Source organism: Tiliqua scincoides, chromosome 8 (assembly GCF_035046505.1).
Source record: "Tiliqua scincoides isolate rTilSci1 chromosome 8, rTilSci1.hap2, whole genome shotgun sequence".
NCBI lineage: Eukaryota > Metazoa > Chordata > Lepidosauria > Squamata > Scincidae > Tiliqua > Tiliqua scincoides.
In genome coordinates, this window is record NC_089828.1 from 27,405,820 (window position 1) to 27,419,041 (window position 13,222).

At 42.8% G+C, this 13,222-nt stretch overlaps 1 protein-coding gene across 3 annotated transcripts in view; it reads left to right on the top strand.

The window, feature by feature from the left end:
* SLTM (SAFB like transcription modulator) overlaps positions 1–13,222 on the top strand; it is a 38,114-nt gene that overhangs the window by 23,548 nt on the left and 1,344 nt on the right. The window contains exons 10-20 of one of the 3 annotated variants that reach the window (XM_066636006.1): positions 1,752–1,901; positions 2,397–2,503; positions 4,055–4,212; positions 4,644–4,735; positions 5,611–5,774; positions 6,154–6,334; positions 6,920–7,044; positions 7,700–7,870; positions 8,491–8,568; positions 10,198–10,336; positions 12,982–13,139. In XM_066636006.1, coding sequence (XP_066492103.1) covers positions 1,752–1,901; positions 2,397–2,503; positions 4,055–4,212; positions 4,644–4,735; positions 5,611–5,774; positions 6,154–6,334; positions 6,920–7,044; positions 7,700–7,870; positions 8,491–8,568; positions 10,198–10,336; positions 12,982–13,139 — 1,523 coding nt within the window. Of the gene's footprint in view, positions 1–1,751; positions 1,902–2,396; positions 2,504–4,054; positions 4,213–4,643; positions 4,736–5,610; positions 5,775–6,153; positions 6,335–6,919; positions 7,045–7,699; positions 7,871–8,490; positions 8,806–10,197; positions 10,337–12,981; positions 13,140–13,222 lie in introns of all 3 variants that reach the window. The other 2 variants (XM_066636005.1, XM_066636007.1) reach the window with 2 other exon arrangements.

The window sequence follows — 13,222 nt, forward strand, 5'->3', positions numbered from 1 at the left end:
GTGCTGAGCATTCCTGCTGGCCGCGTCCTCCCTGGAGCAAGAGGGAAGCCAAACTTGGAGAAGTCTGGCTGGCCAGCCGTGGAGGTGTTGCATGTCATCAACGCAGGGCGTGCTCCTGGCAGGCTTCAGACTGGGAGGGAAGCCTGACCTAGTGAGAGCTCCACCAGTAAGTGCAGGCAGCGCAGTGCTTTCCTCCGCTTGGGAAGGAGGGAGCCCAGCCTGCCCTTAGTGGGGAGGGGTATCCAAATGCCACAGCCTGCATTCCTCCATCTTGCCTGGGGGGGATTCGGGGTGGCATCTGCATGTTGGGGTGTATGTGTGTGTGAGCATGCCCCCATCTACTTTGGGGGGTGAGTTGTAATCTTGCTCGGTGTGGCTGCAATCCTTTCCACACTTTCCTGGGAGTAAGCCCCATTGACTCAAATGGGACTTACTTCTGAGTAGACCTACATAGGCGTGGGCTCTGTGTCAGCTTAACCAAGGATCTTCACCTTTCTCTTTTCCTCCCCCTTCAAGAAAGGGAAAAAAAGCAGCTCTTGATCAGTCAAGCTTTGTCTCCAAAAATTGATTAAAAAATAAAAATACCCATTCCTTTTCAACCATCCCCCTTTTTCATCCTGCCTCCTTTTTGGGGGGGGGGGGGGAAGCAGAAGCGTTCTTCAGATGGACTTCAAGGCAAACATATCTGAAGCAGCATGACTAGATGCATTTTTGATGACAGCTGATTCCCCTTGTTTAGCTATTACCTTTGTACTTGTCATATTGTTATTGCTACTTGTCCTGAATCCTTCGAAGGAAGTAGTTCATAGAAACTAAACTGACAAAAGCTAGCCATGATGACCAGAAGAGAAAATTATTGGCATCACATATCTACAAAGGTTATGGGGAATACCTCTTTCTATTAATCATGACAGTTAAATGGAACTTCTGGGTTTAGAAGTCTAATACCACTGCATACCAAGTGTGCGAGGGAGGGGATAGCAGGGGAGAACTGTTGTGATTACAACGTTAATGGATCTCATTGCAAAGTTAAGATTTTTCTGGACTTGTTTCATTAACAACAACAACAGTATTTATATACCACTTTTCAGCAAAAAGTTCACAAAGCGGTTTACAGAGAAAATCAAATATCTAATGGCTCCCTGTCCCAAAAGGGCTCACAATCTAAAAAGATGCAACACCAGCAGACAGCCACTAGAAAAGACACTGCTGGGGTGAGGTGGGCCAGTTACTCTCCCCCTGCTAAGTAAAAAAGGAGCACCCACTTGAAGAATTGCACTTATTAAGAGAAGAATTGCATCACCCTTCCTCTTTGAATTAGTCCCTCTACTAATAAGTCCCCGACTCTTTTCGTCTTGGACCCCAGCAGCACCCAGCCATTTTACAGAGGATGGTGGAAGAAAGAGACCCCTCCTATTGGCCTGATTTGGCAGCTATTCACCCTGGGTTTCTCCAGCTGATTCTTCTTTCTCTTCCTTACTGTTGTGCCTTGTCCTTACCATTTAGATTTTAAGCCTGAGGCCAAGGCCTGTGTCGTCATGCATTTTTGGGCAGTCCTAGAAGTGTTAAATTTATAAATGATGGAATGACTGTTGTTGGGTGGCCTATTGATTTTAAGCTTTGTTTTCATCTTGAGGCATAAGATGTATGGAAGCAGCTTCCATACAAGTATCAACCTAATGATCTTATGTGGTGATGTGTGGAAGTGTTGATGAAAAACCTTGACTTGCTTCTTTTCCTGCTTTCTATAGGTTCTTGCTGCAAAAGTGGTAACCAGTGCTCGTAGCCCTGGAGCCAAGTGCTATGGTATAGTGACTATGTCATCAAGCACAGAAGTAGCAAGATGTATAGCCCATCTCCATCGTACAGAGCTGCATGGGCAGCAGATTTCTGTTGAGAAAGTAGGTGTGATATACACTGTGTAACTGATGGGTTTGAATAGCAGACCGGGAAGGGTAGTGTTGATCTCTTAAGGTTGATGCGCTCTCTTAATTCCTAGAGCCAGTTTATACTTTTTTAATTATTCTGAGAAGATCTATTTTTTGCTCTGAGAGCCTAGTTTGTCTGACTCTGCTTTGAAGAATGGGTTTCTCAGGTAGTAAGCTTGGGGATACATTGGACTCTTAGGATTAGAGGAGTTTTTGTAAATGAACTAGATCTGAAACCAATGCCCAGTACCTTTTAAATAAGAGGCCAATTGGGATCTGGATCTGTAGTGGTCAGGCCTATTTTCTGTTAATTTATGTCCCTGTTGAGGAATTTAGATTTGACTTTGTATTGTAGTGGTCCTATGAGAAATGACTCGGTACAGTTTCAGGCACCCATACAGCTCTGTGTTAAGTTGTCATGGTTGGCAATCTACATTAAGCATATATATTGCCATTTAAAAATTCCAGGTAAAAGGTGATCCCTCCAAGAAAGAACTGAAGAAAGAGAGTGATGAAAAATCTGGCTCTGGTAGAAATGCTGGTGAAAAGAAGACATCAAGTGACAAAGCCAGCAAGTAAGAGCCAAACTTGCTTGTTTGGGGCTGCTCCAACCAAAGGTTGTCTGAGAACAGTGCAAGCTGTAGTGCTTGTTTCTTGCAGGGCTCTCTTGCTTTAAAGTACATTGAATTCTGTGCCATGAGAAGATGGATTCTGAGCCTTTTAAAATGATGTAAAATTGCACTAGAAACATTCTCTGTGTGTTCATATAATTGTTTCTATGTATGAATAGTGAATTGGAATGACTGAAGGCCTCTCAATTCGTATATGAAATGGGGTCACCTGTAAATAAAGTAGTGGATTCTACACAATAAGGATACTCCTAGGTATACAGAAGTAGAAAAGTAACCAAAAAAGACTAAAACCACTCAGCGTAATGTAATTTAAGTATGTTTGTGGGCCCCCCAAGAACCATATAATGTTGAAGTAGCCATTAGAACACTGGTGAGTGGGGGTGAATTGGACTGCTAGAGTCTTTAACAAGTGGAGGTGGGCGTTATAGTTGAAGAGATGCAACATTTTGTGTCTGCTCCCTTTTGTATAGCAAGCTGAAGTGGTTGTCTTCCTATAAGAAAGCATGTTAAATAGAACCAGCCACAGACAAGGTAGTAATTTCTACTTACTTGGAGGTTCCCTAGTACTTCACAGAAGTAGATAAGGTTGAATTTTTTTTAAAAAGAAGTCCAAACTGCCTGATGCAGTGGCCTGCTGCAGTCATGCAGTCTTGAGATGTTAGTTGAAAACAGGAAATAGGGAGGAGAGTGAATTGGTTTGCTTGAGACTCTAACAGCATAACCTGTGTCCTAGAGGTATGCATTCAGGTCAGAGAGATTCTGCGTTTACAATGGGATGGGGAGGGCATTCAGAAGTAAAATTCATAAACTGAGAGAATTTTGAAAACTTCAGAAGTGTCCCCTGGTGGCAAGTGTAATCTCTCATGAATTTTAAAAATGTTCCTGGCATGTAGATATGATTATATACTATAAACTCATCTCATGGTCTGAAGGGAAAATTCTGTCTTTCCTACTACCATTGTGTATGTGGTACACTGTTGTTGCTTGATCAAAGATACATTAACATTCTGGATTTTTCTATATTTTGTGGGTGGAGTAAGGGTCTCAAAGAACCAGAAGTTGAGGAGGCTGTGCTACATTATGAGTTGTCTGTGGTTGAAACCAGCTGAGGAGAACAGTTAAAAGCAGAATGTTCAGGTGTCAGTTGAAAAAAGAAAAAAAAATTGGGAAGTCAAGAGCAAGGGATATTGAATTGAGCTTCTTAGCTGGCCTTCTCTTCACAACTGAGAGTCCACTTCAGCATTTTGTGTTTCCTACCTAACATAAGTGTAGCTAAAAAGACATGTTTCTTGTGATGGGCAACTGTATCCCTAACTTTGCCAACAATATGGTGTATATGTGGGATCTGTACATATTGATGGCCATTTCAAAAATAAACTCTTCTCCAATGTCTTCCTTTCAAATGAAAATGGAGTTTCTCAGGTAACAGAATTTTGTGGTCTTGCAGAATTGCAGCATTCAGACAACTGTTAGCTTTTCTTTTTTCTTTTTAAGAACTCCATCCAAAAAAGAGGATAAAAAATCTGACAAATCTGACAAGAAAGAAAGCAAGGATGGAAAGAAACCTGAAGGTAAAGACGAGAAGAGCGATAATGGATCCAGCTGCCCTGCTCAGGAACCTGCTAAAACGTCTGAAGAAAAGATGCGAATAAGTATGTATTAGGACTATTATGTCATTTACAGGCAACTCTTCAACTTGGTTTTCTCTACAGGCAGGTTAAGATATAAAGATTCTAATTCACTTTATGGAAAATGTATGATGATTAGCTTCTGAGTAATAAACCCATGTTGCTGGACCTTTTGTGGGGTCCTGATGAGGACTTTTTTATGATTAAAGGAAATTCTTAATGTGTGGAGATTTTACTGAATCCTTGTTTAAAATTTTGAGAGCAAGCCATAGAACAATTATTTTTTAAAAAATTAACCTGTTGGGTTTCTATACTGTTTCGTTCAGTTCTAATTAGTTTGCCTGTTGCAAAGGCAAACCACTGTCTCAGAAATAGTAAGCTTGACATTTTTTTCTAAAACATCTGTGCCTTTTTTCCTACTCAAGTAGTAACACATATCAATTTGTTCTCTGAAGGTGTAAAAAGTCCAAGTCATATGGTAGTTCTGGACCAAACAAAAGGAGATCAAGTTCACACCAGGACAGTGAGAAGGGGGAGGTTTGAAAAAGTAAGTTTTCTTTGGCCCTGGTTATGGTTCTTGATGTAGCAGAGGAGTCATGGGAGGACTGAATGAAAAAAGCAGATGACCTTGATAAAACTTAATCCTGAAGCTGTGATGAATTTGGTGATGAAGCCGTAATAGGGCCTCCAAAGGTACTGGAAGTCAAAAATCACTTTCAGGATCTGTGGTAGGCCATGCTTTTCACCAGCTATGCCCCTTCTTGGCATCAATTATTTACACCCCAGTAGCCTCCAGAGTAGGCTACTGCATTGTGTTTTGTGTGGGTCTGCCTTTGTAAACATCTTGGAAACTTCAGTTAGTACAGGATATAGTTGCTAGGTTACTAACAGGAAACAGTTATGCATCTAACCAAGGTGTGCTAGCCAGTGCTTAAACAGCAATGCTAGTTATTTGTCTGTAAACACAGTTCAAAGTGCAGGTGGTCACTTTTAAAGTGCTAAGTGGCTTAGGATGTGGGTACCTAAAAGACCGCCACCTCCTGCATGAGCTGAACTTGAACCTTCAGTTCTTTGGATGTTCTCTCTGAGTCCCCCCCCCCCCCCCCAAAAAAAAATCTGACATATTTGGTGTGTGATAAGGCTTTCTCCCTAGTTGTGTTCCTAGTATGCACTTTGTGGAAAAGCTTGCCTCCTGCCAGTCTTGAGGTCTTTTAGTCAGTCGGCAACACTTACTTGCCAAAGCTGTGGGTGGTTTGAATTCTGATTGTGATTGCTGCTCTCTGTGGCTTTGATAGTAGTTTTATTGCATAGTGTGCATGAACATTTTCACCATCCTGGCTGAGTTATATTAAATGGTTGCATACAGATTTACTAGTAAATGAATAAAATATCCCTAACTGTATTTATAACATTTGTCTACAGCCACCAGTGTTGAGGAACAAAGAGCGTTTTCTTCCAGATAAGGTGAAATTCAGAGACTATCGCAGCAGAAAGGATATTGTGCCTTTTGAGAAAATGAAGGAGCAAAGAGTGCGGGAGCACATGGTTCGACTGGAACGGATACGGCGTGCTGTGGAACTGCGAAGGTGAGGGGAGGGATAGTCTGTTCTGCTAGAAGAGGGATGAAGCTGTCCTGGTGTTGAAGCAGCTTTCTCCAGATGTCTCCAAAGTAAACAGTACTCTAAGGCCAGAACTAAACATTGTCAGTTGATTCATGTGTTCCTAAGTGTCATTAGCAGCACCATCAACTTGTTTCTAATCTCTATGGAAAGCAATAGATTTTGTCCATCTCACCTTGCAAAATACAAGGATTATCCAAGACTGTTCTAAACACCTTTTTATAGTGCTGACCTAACTAGCCAACGCAATCTGTTGTGACAGTGGAGCACTTGTTCTCTTTATTGGTAGCAAATGTAGAAAAAAAAGTCCGTAACTGCTTGATCTCTAAAACGCCCATTTTTGCAGGCGGAGAGAGATTGCTGAGCGTGAAAGGCGTGAGAGGGAACGCATCCGGCTTATTCGTGAGCGTGAGGAACGTGAACGTTTACAGAGGGAAAGAGAACGGCTGGAAATTGAAAGACAAAAGCTGGAGAGAGAGAGGATGGAACGAGAGCGCCTGGAAAGAGAACGTATTCGGATAGAGCAGGTAGACTTGCTACTAGGGAGTTGTGCCTCTGACTGACATTTCATGCTATAAATGTCGTCATCATAACTGATGATGAACCAAACCAAATGTTTGTCCTCCTGTGTGGTGCTGCAGAAACTTTTGACTGCATTTTTTGTTTTGGTAGTTGAATATGTATAGACTCTAAATCTCAACTTCTGTCATTCAGCTAAATTATACAGATTTTTCAGCCCCCACTTGTCTTTGCATAACTTGGTCCAACTTGTAATAGGCTTATGGATTAATTTGGAAAATTCTGGAGACTATAGATTAGGGGTTGAGAGATAAGTGAAGCTCTTGCATACTGGCAGTGAGAAGACTTGCGACTCCATTGGTGATGAAGTGTTTAAAAATAGTCAACATGTTGGGCTTTTCTTGATAGCTGGTAACTAGCATGCTGCATTTTGTACTGGAACCTTTGTTCAACACAGATGCTGCCATTCAGACACATCTGCCACATTGCGTGTAATCCTGGTGTCATGTATGAAAAGGAATACTTTTTTGCATCAGGGAATACTCTTAACAAAGACTCTGTAAGGAAAGTTTTATTATCTTTCTCCTGGTTAGGAGCGTCGCAAGGAAGCAGAGCGGATTGCTCGTGAAAGAGAAGAGCTTCGGCGTCAGCAGCAACAGCTTCGATATGAGCAGGAGAAAAGAAATTCCTTAAAACGACCTCGTGATGTCGATCACAGGTAGTGTCTGAGTATGAAGCAGACTGTGAGCTACTTGCCCTGGTAACCATTTGTCCAATTCCATCAGTGATACTGTACATATCCCTTGCCAGATGCAAGGGAGGACTCCAGGATGCAGGTCTCTTGTTGTCCTGTGCTTTCTGAGGCATCTGGTGGGCCACTGTGAGGTACAGGAAGCTGGACTAGATGGGCCTTTGGTCTGCTCTTGCTATGTTATTATAAGAAATGAAAAGCCATGCTGAATCAGGCCAAAAATCCAGCATCCTGTTTCCTACAGTGGCCCATAAGCAGGAAATAAAAGTCATACTTTTCTCCCACCATTGCACCTCTGCAACTAGTATGTAGGGGTTTGTGTATAGAACCAAGCCTGTCTGCTTTGAGTAAGCACTGTTAAAACATAGTGTGACAACATGGCACAGTGTTAAATTTCTAGGATATTTGGAAGGCTGGGAAACCATCAGGTGTGTTTTGTTTTTTAAAAAGAAGTGGAACAATTTGGAAAACAGTTCCTACTTCAACTGGGGCTTGGTCTGCTATAAATAGCAAGAGATCTATAGAACTTCAAAGCAGCAATGCCCAGATCATGCACTCTTGCTCTCAGTTAATGTGCCCTTCACTACCATGCCTAATCCCTCCATACCATGTTTCTTTAAAGGAGAGATGAGCCCTACTGGAATGAAAGTAAAAAGATGTCCTTAGACACAGATGCACGTTTTAGTCATGGGTCTGAATACAGTCGCCAGCAGAACAGGTTTAGTGACTTTGACCACCGAGACAGAGGGCGATACCCAGAGGGTTCCACGGTACAGTCGTCCTCCTTTGACAGGTACAGATGCATTTAACAGTTGTGGAAGTGACTGGGTGGATTTGAGGGATGCTTCTGTCATCAGGGCTCTGCAGTAGAGGTAACCTTGCACTCCTCAAAAGAAGTTGCCTTGTGAGTAGATTTCACACAGTCCAAATAAGACTGTGACTTAGCAAATGTTCAGGTGTTAACACAATAATCATATTACTGGTATTATGCCTGTACTTGAGGAGAGGAAGCACAGGTCATGTGAACCTTTCTTGTTAGTTCAGTTTACCTGAAATTTGAACTAGGGAATCCATGACTCTCATTCTTGCCTTTTGGAACATCAAAGTAGTAAATCATTTAAATGCACTAGAGTTTAATACTCAGTGGTATTAATTTTCCAGGGTGATTTGAAGCATGTCTGCTTGGAACACAGTGGAATTTTCTTCTTCATTGATGTGCTTAAGAATGCAATCTTAGGTTGCATGTCCCATTAATGCAATCTGCCTTAAAGCATTTTTTAAATCACTGGTGAAGAAAAATGGATGCATTTTAAGTACAGAAGCAGCCTGTGGAATGTTATGTAACTGGCAAACTAGACTTGAGGAAGAGATCAATGATCCTTAATTTGAACAAATTCCTGCCTTTTTGAACAGACGCGAGCGATTTGTAAACCAAGGTGATGGAAAAAAGGCTCGGCCAACTGCCAGAAGAGAAGATCCTGGCTTTGAGAGGTATCCCAAAAACTTTAGTGAATCCAGAAGGAATGAACCCCCCCAAACCCGAAATGAACTTCGTGACAGTGACAGACGTGAAGTGAGAGGAGATAGAGATGAAAGAAGAACTGTAATAATTCATGATAGGCCTGAAATTACCCATGGCCGGCATCCACGAGAGGCTGGGCCCAACCCTCCACGGCAAGCTTCATGGAAGAACGAAGGGGGCATCAATCCAGACAAGCGGGATGCCAGGTGATTAGATTGGTTCCTGGTGGTGCTAAAGGAGATGCAAGTTCCCACCCAAATGTCAGGCATATGCGACTTCCCCAAACTTCTAACTGAGGTGATCCTATTGCTTCCTCCACTTAGGGTAGAATTCCTTTTAAAATATGAGTTGAGCAAAGAAGGCGATGGGTTGAGATTTTGTCACTTTGCTGTGTCATATTGGCTGGGATCTTTGCATCTTGGCACCACTGTGGACGAAACCAAGGGGTGGGATGACCTTTTCGCTAACATTGTGGGCTCAGTGTCCCCATGGTTGGTTGTGTAAGTGACCCTCAGCTTTGTTCTATCTTTGTATTGAAAACTGTAGTGGACTTGTTAATAAATCTAAACTAGAAAGAGGTTTGAATGCTCCCATGAGACTTAAGAGGTCTTCCTATGAGGGTTGCATTTTATTAGTCAGCAGAGTGTTGAGTTGCATTGGCCAGAAATGTGGCACTTATGTGCCTAAGAGAGTAAGCTGCCAGAGTATCTTGCAGACTTGGTTGGCTTCCCCAGAGAATTGGCTGACATGACAGTAGTTTTGAGTTTTCTAAGCTAGCCCTGCACTGGGTAGAGCGCCTCCCCTCCACCCACTCCCAGTGAGTTGTCCAAAGCTGGGTTGGTGAACCAGCTGGTGAGGTGGAAGATAATGCTTTCTTTAGCAATATGATTTAGGAGTAAAATCTGCACCTAGAAATGCTCGTTCATTCCAGCTTTATTGGCATAAATGAAAATGTCAATTGTCAGTTCTGTAGCAGAACTTCAGCAATATTGAAAAATGGATTGCTTACTGCTACAATAAATAATAAAGTACAATAAATAATGCTGACTTTTTTAGAGTTGTGAATGTCTTGGATTAGGCGTCTTCTACTGTAACATGTTCACTTATAATCATAGCCTGGGTTTAACACTAGTGAGAGCATTAACCTTTTGGAGAGGCTGGGAGAACAGTTTGAGCTGTAAGAACAGGAGCCAAGGAACAGCCCAACTCTCTGTCCACTAAAAATAAGGGATATCCTTTATCGAAGAAGATGGATCTGTGTTCATTTTTGCATTGGAATTTGTATCCAAATAAGTAAACATTTGGAACGGCTCAAAATATCTTTTATGATGAAGCGACAAGTCATCTTTTCAAACCTAGTCAGGATCAATAATAAACCTGCATAAATGGGAGGGACTAAACTTGAGCAGTTATGTCCCCAGTCTGTCTCATGGCCTTGAAGTTGCAAGGTGCAGATAAGAGAGGGTGGTGTGTTTGACTTGATGAAGTGCAACAGTAATGACATGCTCTCACAACTGGTTTGAAACACTGAGCAAAACAGAACTTCAGTTGGATGATCTTTGCTTACAGCATCATGTTGACTCTTGTTGCTTCCTTAGAGAGAGATCAGAAAGGTCAGGCCGAGATGTTTCTGGTCATTCAGTGAGAGGCACCCCAACTGGTAGTCGTAGCAGCACATCTGGCTATGGAAGCAGGGAGACTGAGCGAGGCGTGATGGAACGTGGAAGTGGGGGACAGGTAGGTAATACAAACCTCCTCTCACTTGGATGAAGAACTTCAACTTGCTCCATACGCAATATGGTATTTGGAACTAGGTTGAAGGGGCAGGAGCACAATTAATGTGTGTGTTCTGAGTGCTGGAACATAAGCTGTGTCTGGTTTTAATGGATTTTCTAGGAGGGTCCTTGGCTGGGAAAGTTTTGTCCCTTACACTAATTTACCCACCTTTGGCTAAAAGTCTTGTGCTTCTAAGATGGCACCATAACAATATAAAAACTCTTCAAATTAGTAAAATCAGAGAGAACAAGTACAGAAACATGGTCAAAACTTAACCAAAAAGTTGTAAAACCAAATATTTTCACTGTTTGCCTGAAAGAAGACCATAAAGTGGTCTCCATAGGGAGGAAGTTCAGAGGGCAGAGTCACAACTGAACAAACCCTCTGTCAGGGTTTCTCAAACTGTGGGTCGAGACCCACTAGGTCGGTCATGAGCCAATTTCAGGTGGGTCCCCATTCAATTCAAAATTTTATTTTTAATATATTAAACTTGATGCTGCCATGGTATGTGAGGATTGTTAAAAATGTTTCTGCTTGATGATATCACTTCCAGTTGGTCCTGACAGATTCTCATTTTTAAAAGTGGGTCCACTAAATGAGTGAAAACCACTACTCTATGTGGCAGCCTAGCCTGGATTCTACTTCCTAAATGCACTTGGACAAAGAATCTTGAGGTGACCCATGTGCATTTTTAGGGAATGGGGTGGTACAAACAAAATTGTGCCCTGAGCTGCTGTGGGCCTGGACCATGTAGGACTGTAAAGGCAAGAACTAGCAGTGTGAAATTGAACCAGAAGCTCCATGGCAGCTGATGGACCTCTAGAGCAGGGGTGCCCAAACCCTGACCCGGGGGCCACTTGTGGCCCTTGGGGGCTCCCGATCTGGCCCTCGGGGAGCTCCCAGTTTCCAATGAGCCTCTGGCCCTCCAGAGACTTACTGGAGCCCATGCTGGCCCAATGCAACTTTCCTCAGCATGACTGAGGACTGTTCAACCTCTCACCCGAGCTGTGGGACGAGAGCTCCCTCCACTGCTTGCTGTTTTACGCCTGTGATGCAGCAGCGGCAGCAAAGGAAAGGCGGGGCTTGCTTTGTGCATGGCCTTTTATAGGCCTTGAGCTACTGCAAGACCTCCATTCATTCATATGTTCTATCTCTAATAAATTCATTTGTTATTTTATTTAAATTTTAAATGTAAATTTTTTTTCCTGGCCCCCGACTGAGTGTCAGAGTGATAATATGGCCCTCCTGTCAAACTGTTTGGACACCCCTGCACTAGTGTGGTTACAGCAGCTAGTCTGTTATCTGCTGTGCTTCCATATTTTTTAGCCAGTTGCATCTGTCCTTGCATTAATGAATATTGTAAAAAACCTTGTAGTCCTGGTTACCACTAGCTGTCACCTTGCCATGCACATTAATCTTGACATCTTTCATCCTCCCTGTCATCACTTGATCTCATGCAGATGTAGTGCTGCACAGAGTAAGGATAGTGTTAGATGGAGATGCACCTTGTATTACATTTCCCATAGAATGCAGTGTACAGGAGTTTCCTTCAGCTTGTCTGTGTGGAACTCACAAACACCCCATTCTACAGACAGCAAGCTTCTAGCTCTCAAGTTACAAGGAGAAATTCCAGCCTGGTTAGACAGTTCCTTAAACTGGAAGTATGAGACCACTGAACTTGAGCCTATATCCCTGTTCCCTTGTATTTAGTTACCATAGCCTCCATTTTCCTTTCCCAAGGGAGACAGCTAGAGCAGTAGTTCCCAAACTGGTGGGTCACAACCCACTAGAAGCAGGGAATTCCCCCTTAAGGGGAGTGGCCCTGCTCCTATGGCAGGGACAGTGCTGCTGAGATTGCAGTGTTGCCATTGCCAAGGGTTTGTTTTTTTACTTACCTGGTTGGTAGCACTGGTCTCCTGCAAAGTCCCCTCTGATCTCCTCACAAAGCCCTTATCTCCTATCTAAATCTACTTTCTCTAGATTTGGAAATAAGGGGTTTGTAGATAAGCTGCTGAGAAGATCAGAGGGGGCTATCAGCCCCCAAGACCAGCCCCCCCCCCCGTAAGTAAAGAAGCCCCTTGGCAGTGATAGTGCGTCAATCTCTTCCAGTCGTCTCCCCCCCCCCACACACAAACATTTACCTGGTTCCCAACTCTTCTGTAGTTTAGGAACCACTAAGAAAGAGCATAGTGTGCTATCAAAATAGGCTGTGCAAATAACTTCTGTGCCATCCTATCTAACTTGGTTTACCCAACCTTGAGAGATAGGTAGTACAGAATCCAAGATACAACTCTGAGTGGGCCTCATGTTGAAAAGAGTTTGTAAACAAACTTGGAGCATATATAAAACAAGTGTATCTATGCCAATTTTGTTGACTTTGAATTTGGCAATGAGATGACGTTCTTGAGGTAGTTCAGGAGTTTATTGTAGTATATTCTGTTTCAGTTAGAGCTTCTCATTTCCAGCTGAGGCAGAGCTTAAAGCATTTCCAGGGCACTCAATGAGAGAAAGCACTGTACAGTTGCATGGTATGTTTTTTGCTTTGTATAGATGCTGTTCTCTTGGGTCAATTTCAGTTTAAAGGATGGCATTATCTCCTTTCCTAGCATTATAGTGAAGACCGCCATGTGGTTGAGCGTCACAGCCGTGACACTGGACCAAGAAAAGAGTGGCATGGCCCCAGTTCACAAGGGAGCAGCTATCATGATACGAGGAGGATGGGAGATGGCCGAGGAGGAGGTGGCATGATGCCTCCCCACTCAAGGTACCTAAGATGATGATGCTTGTCTCCCTCCCCAACTCTTTTTGGCTCTCCTAATTTTGGCTTTGCAAGAAAAATTGAAACAA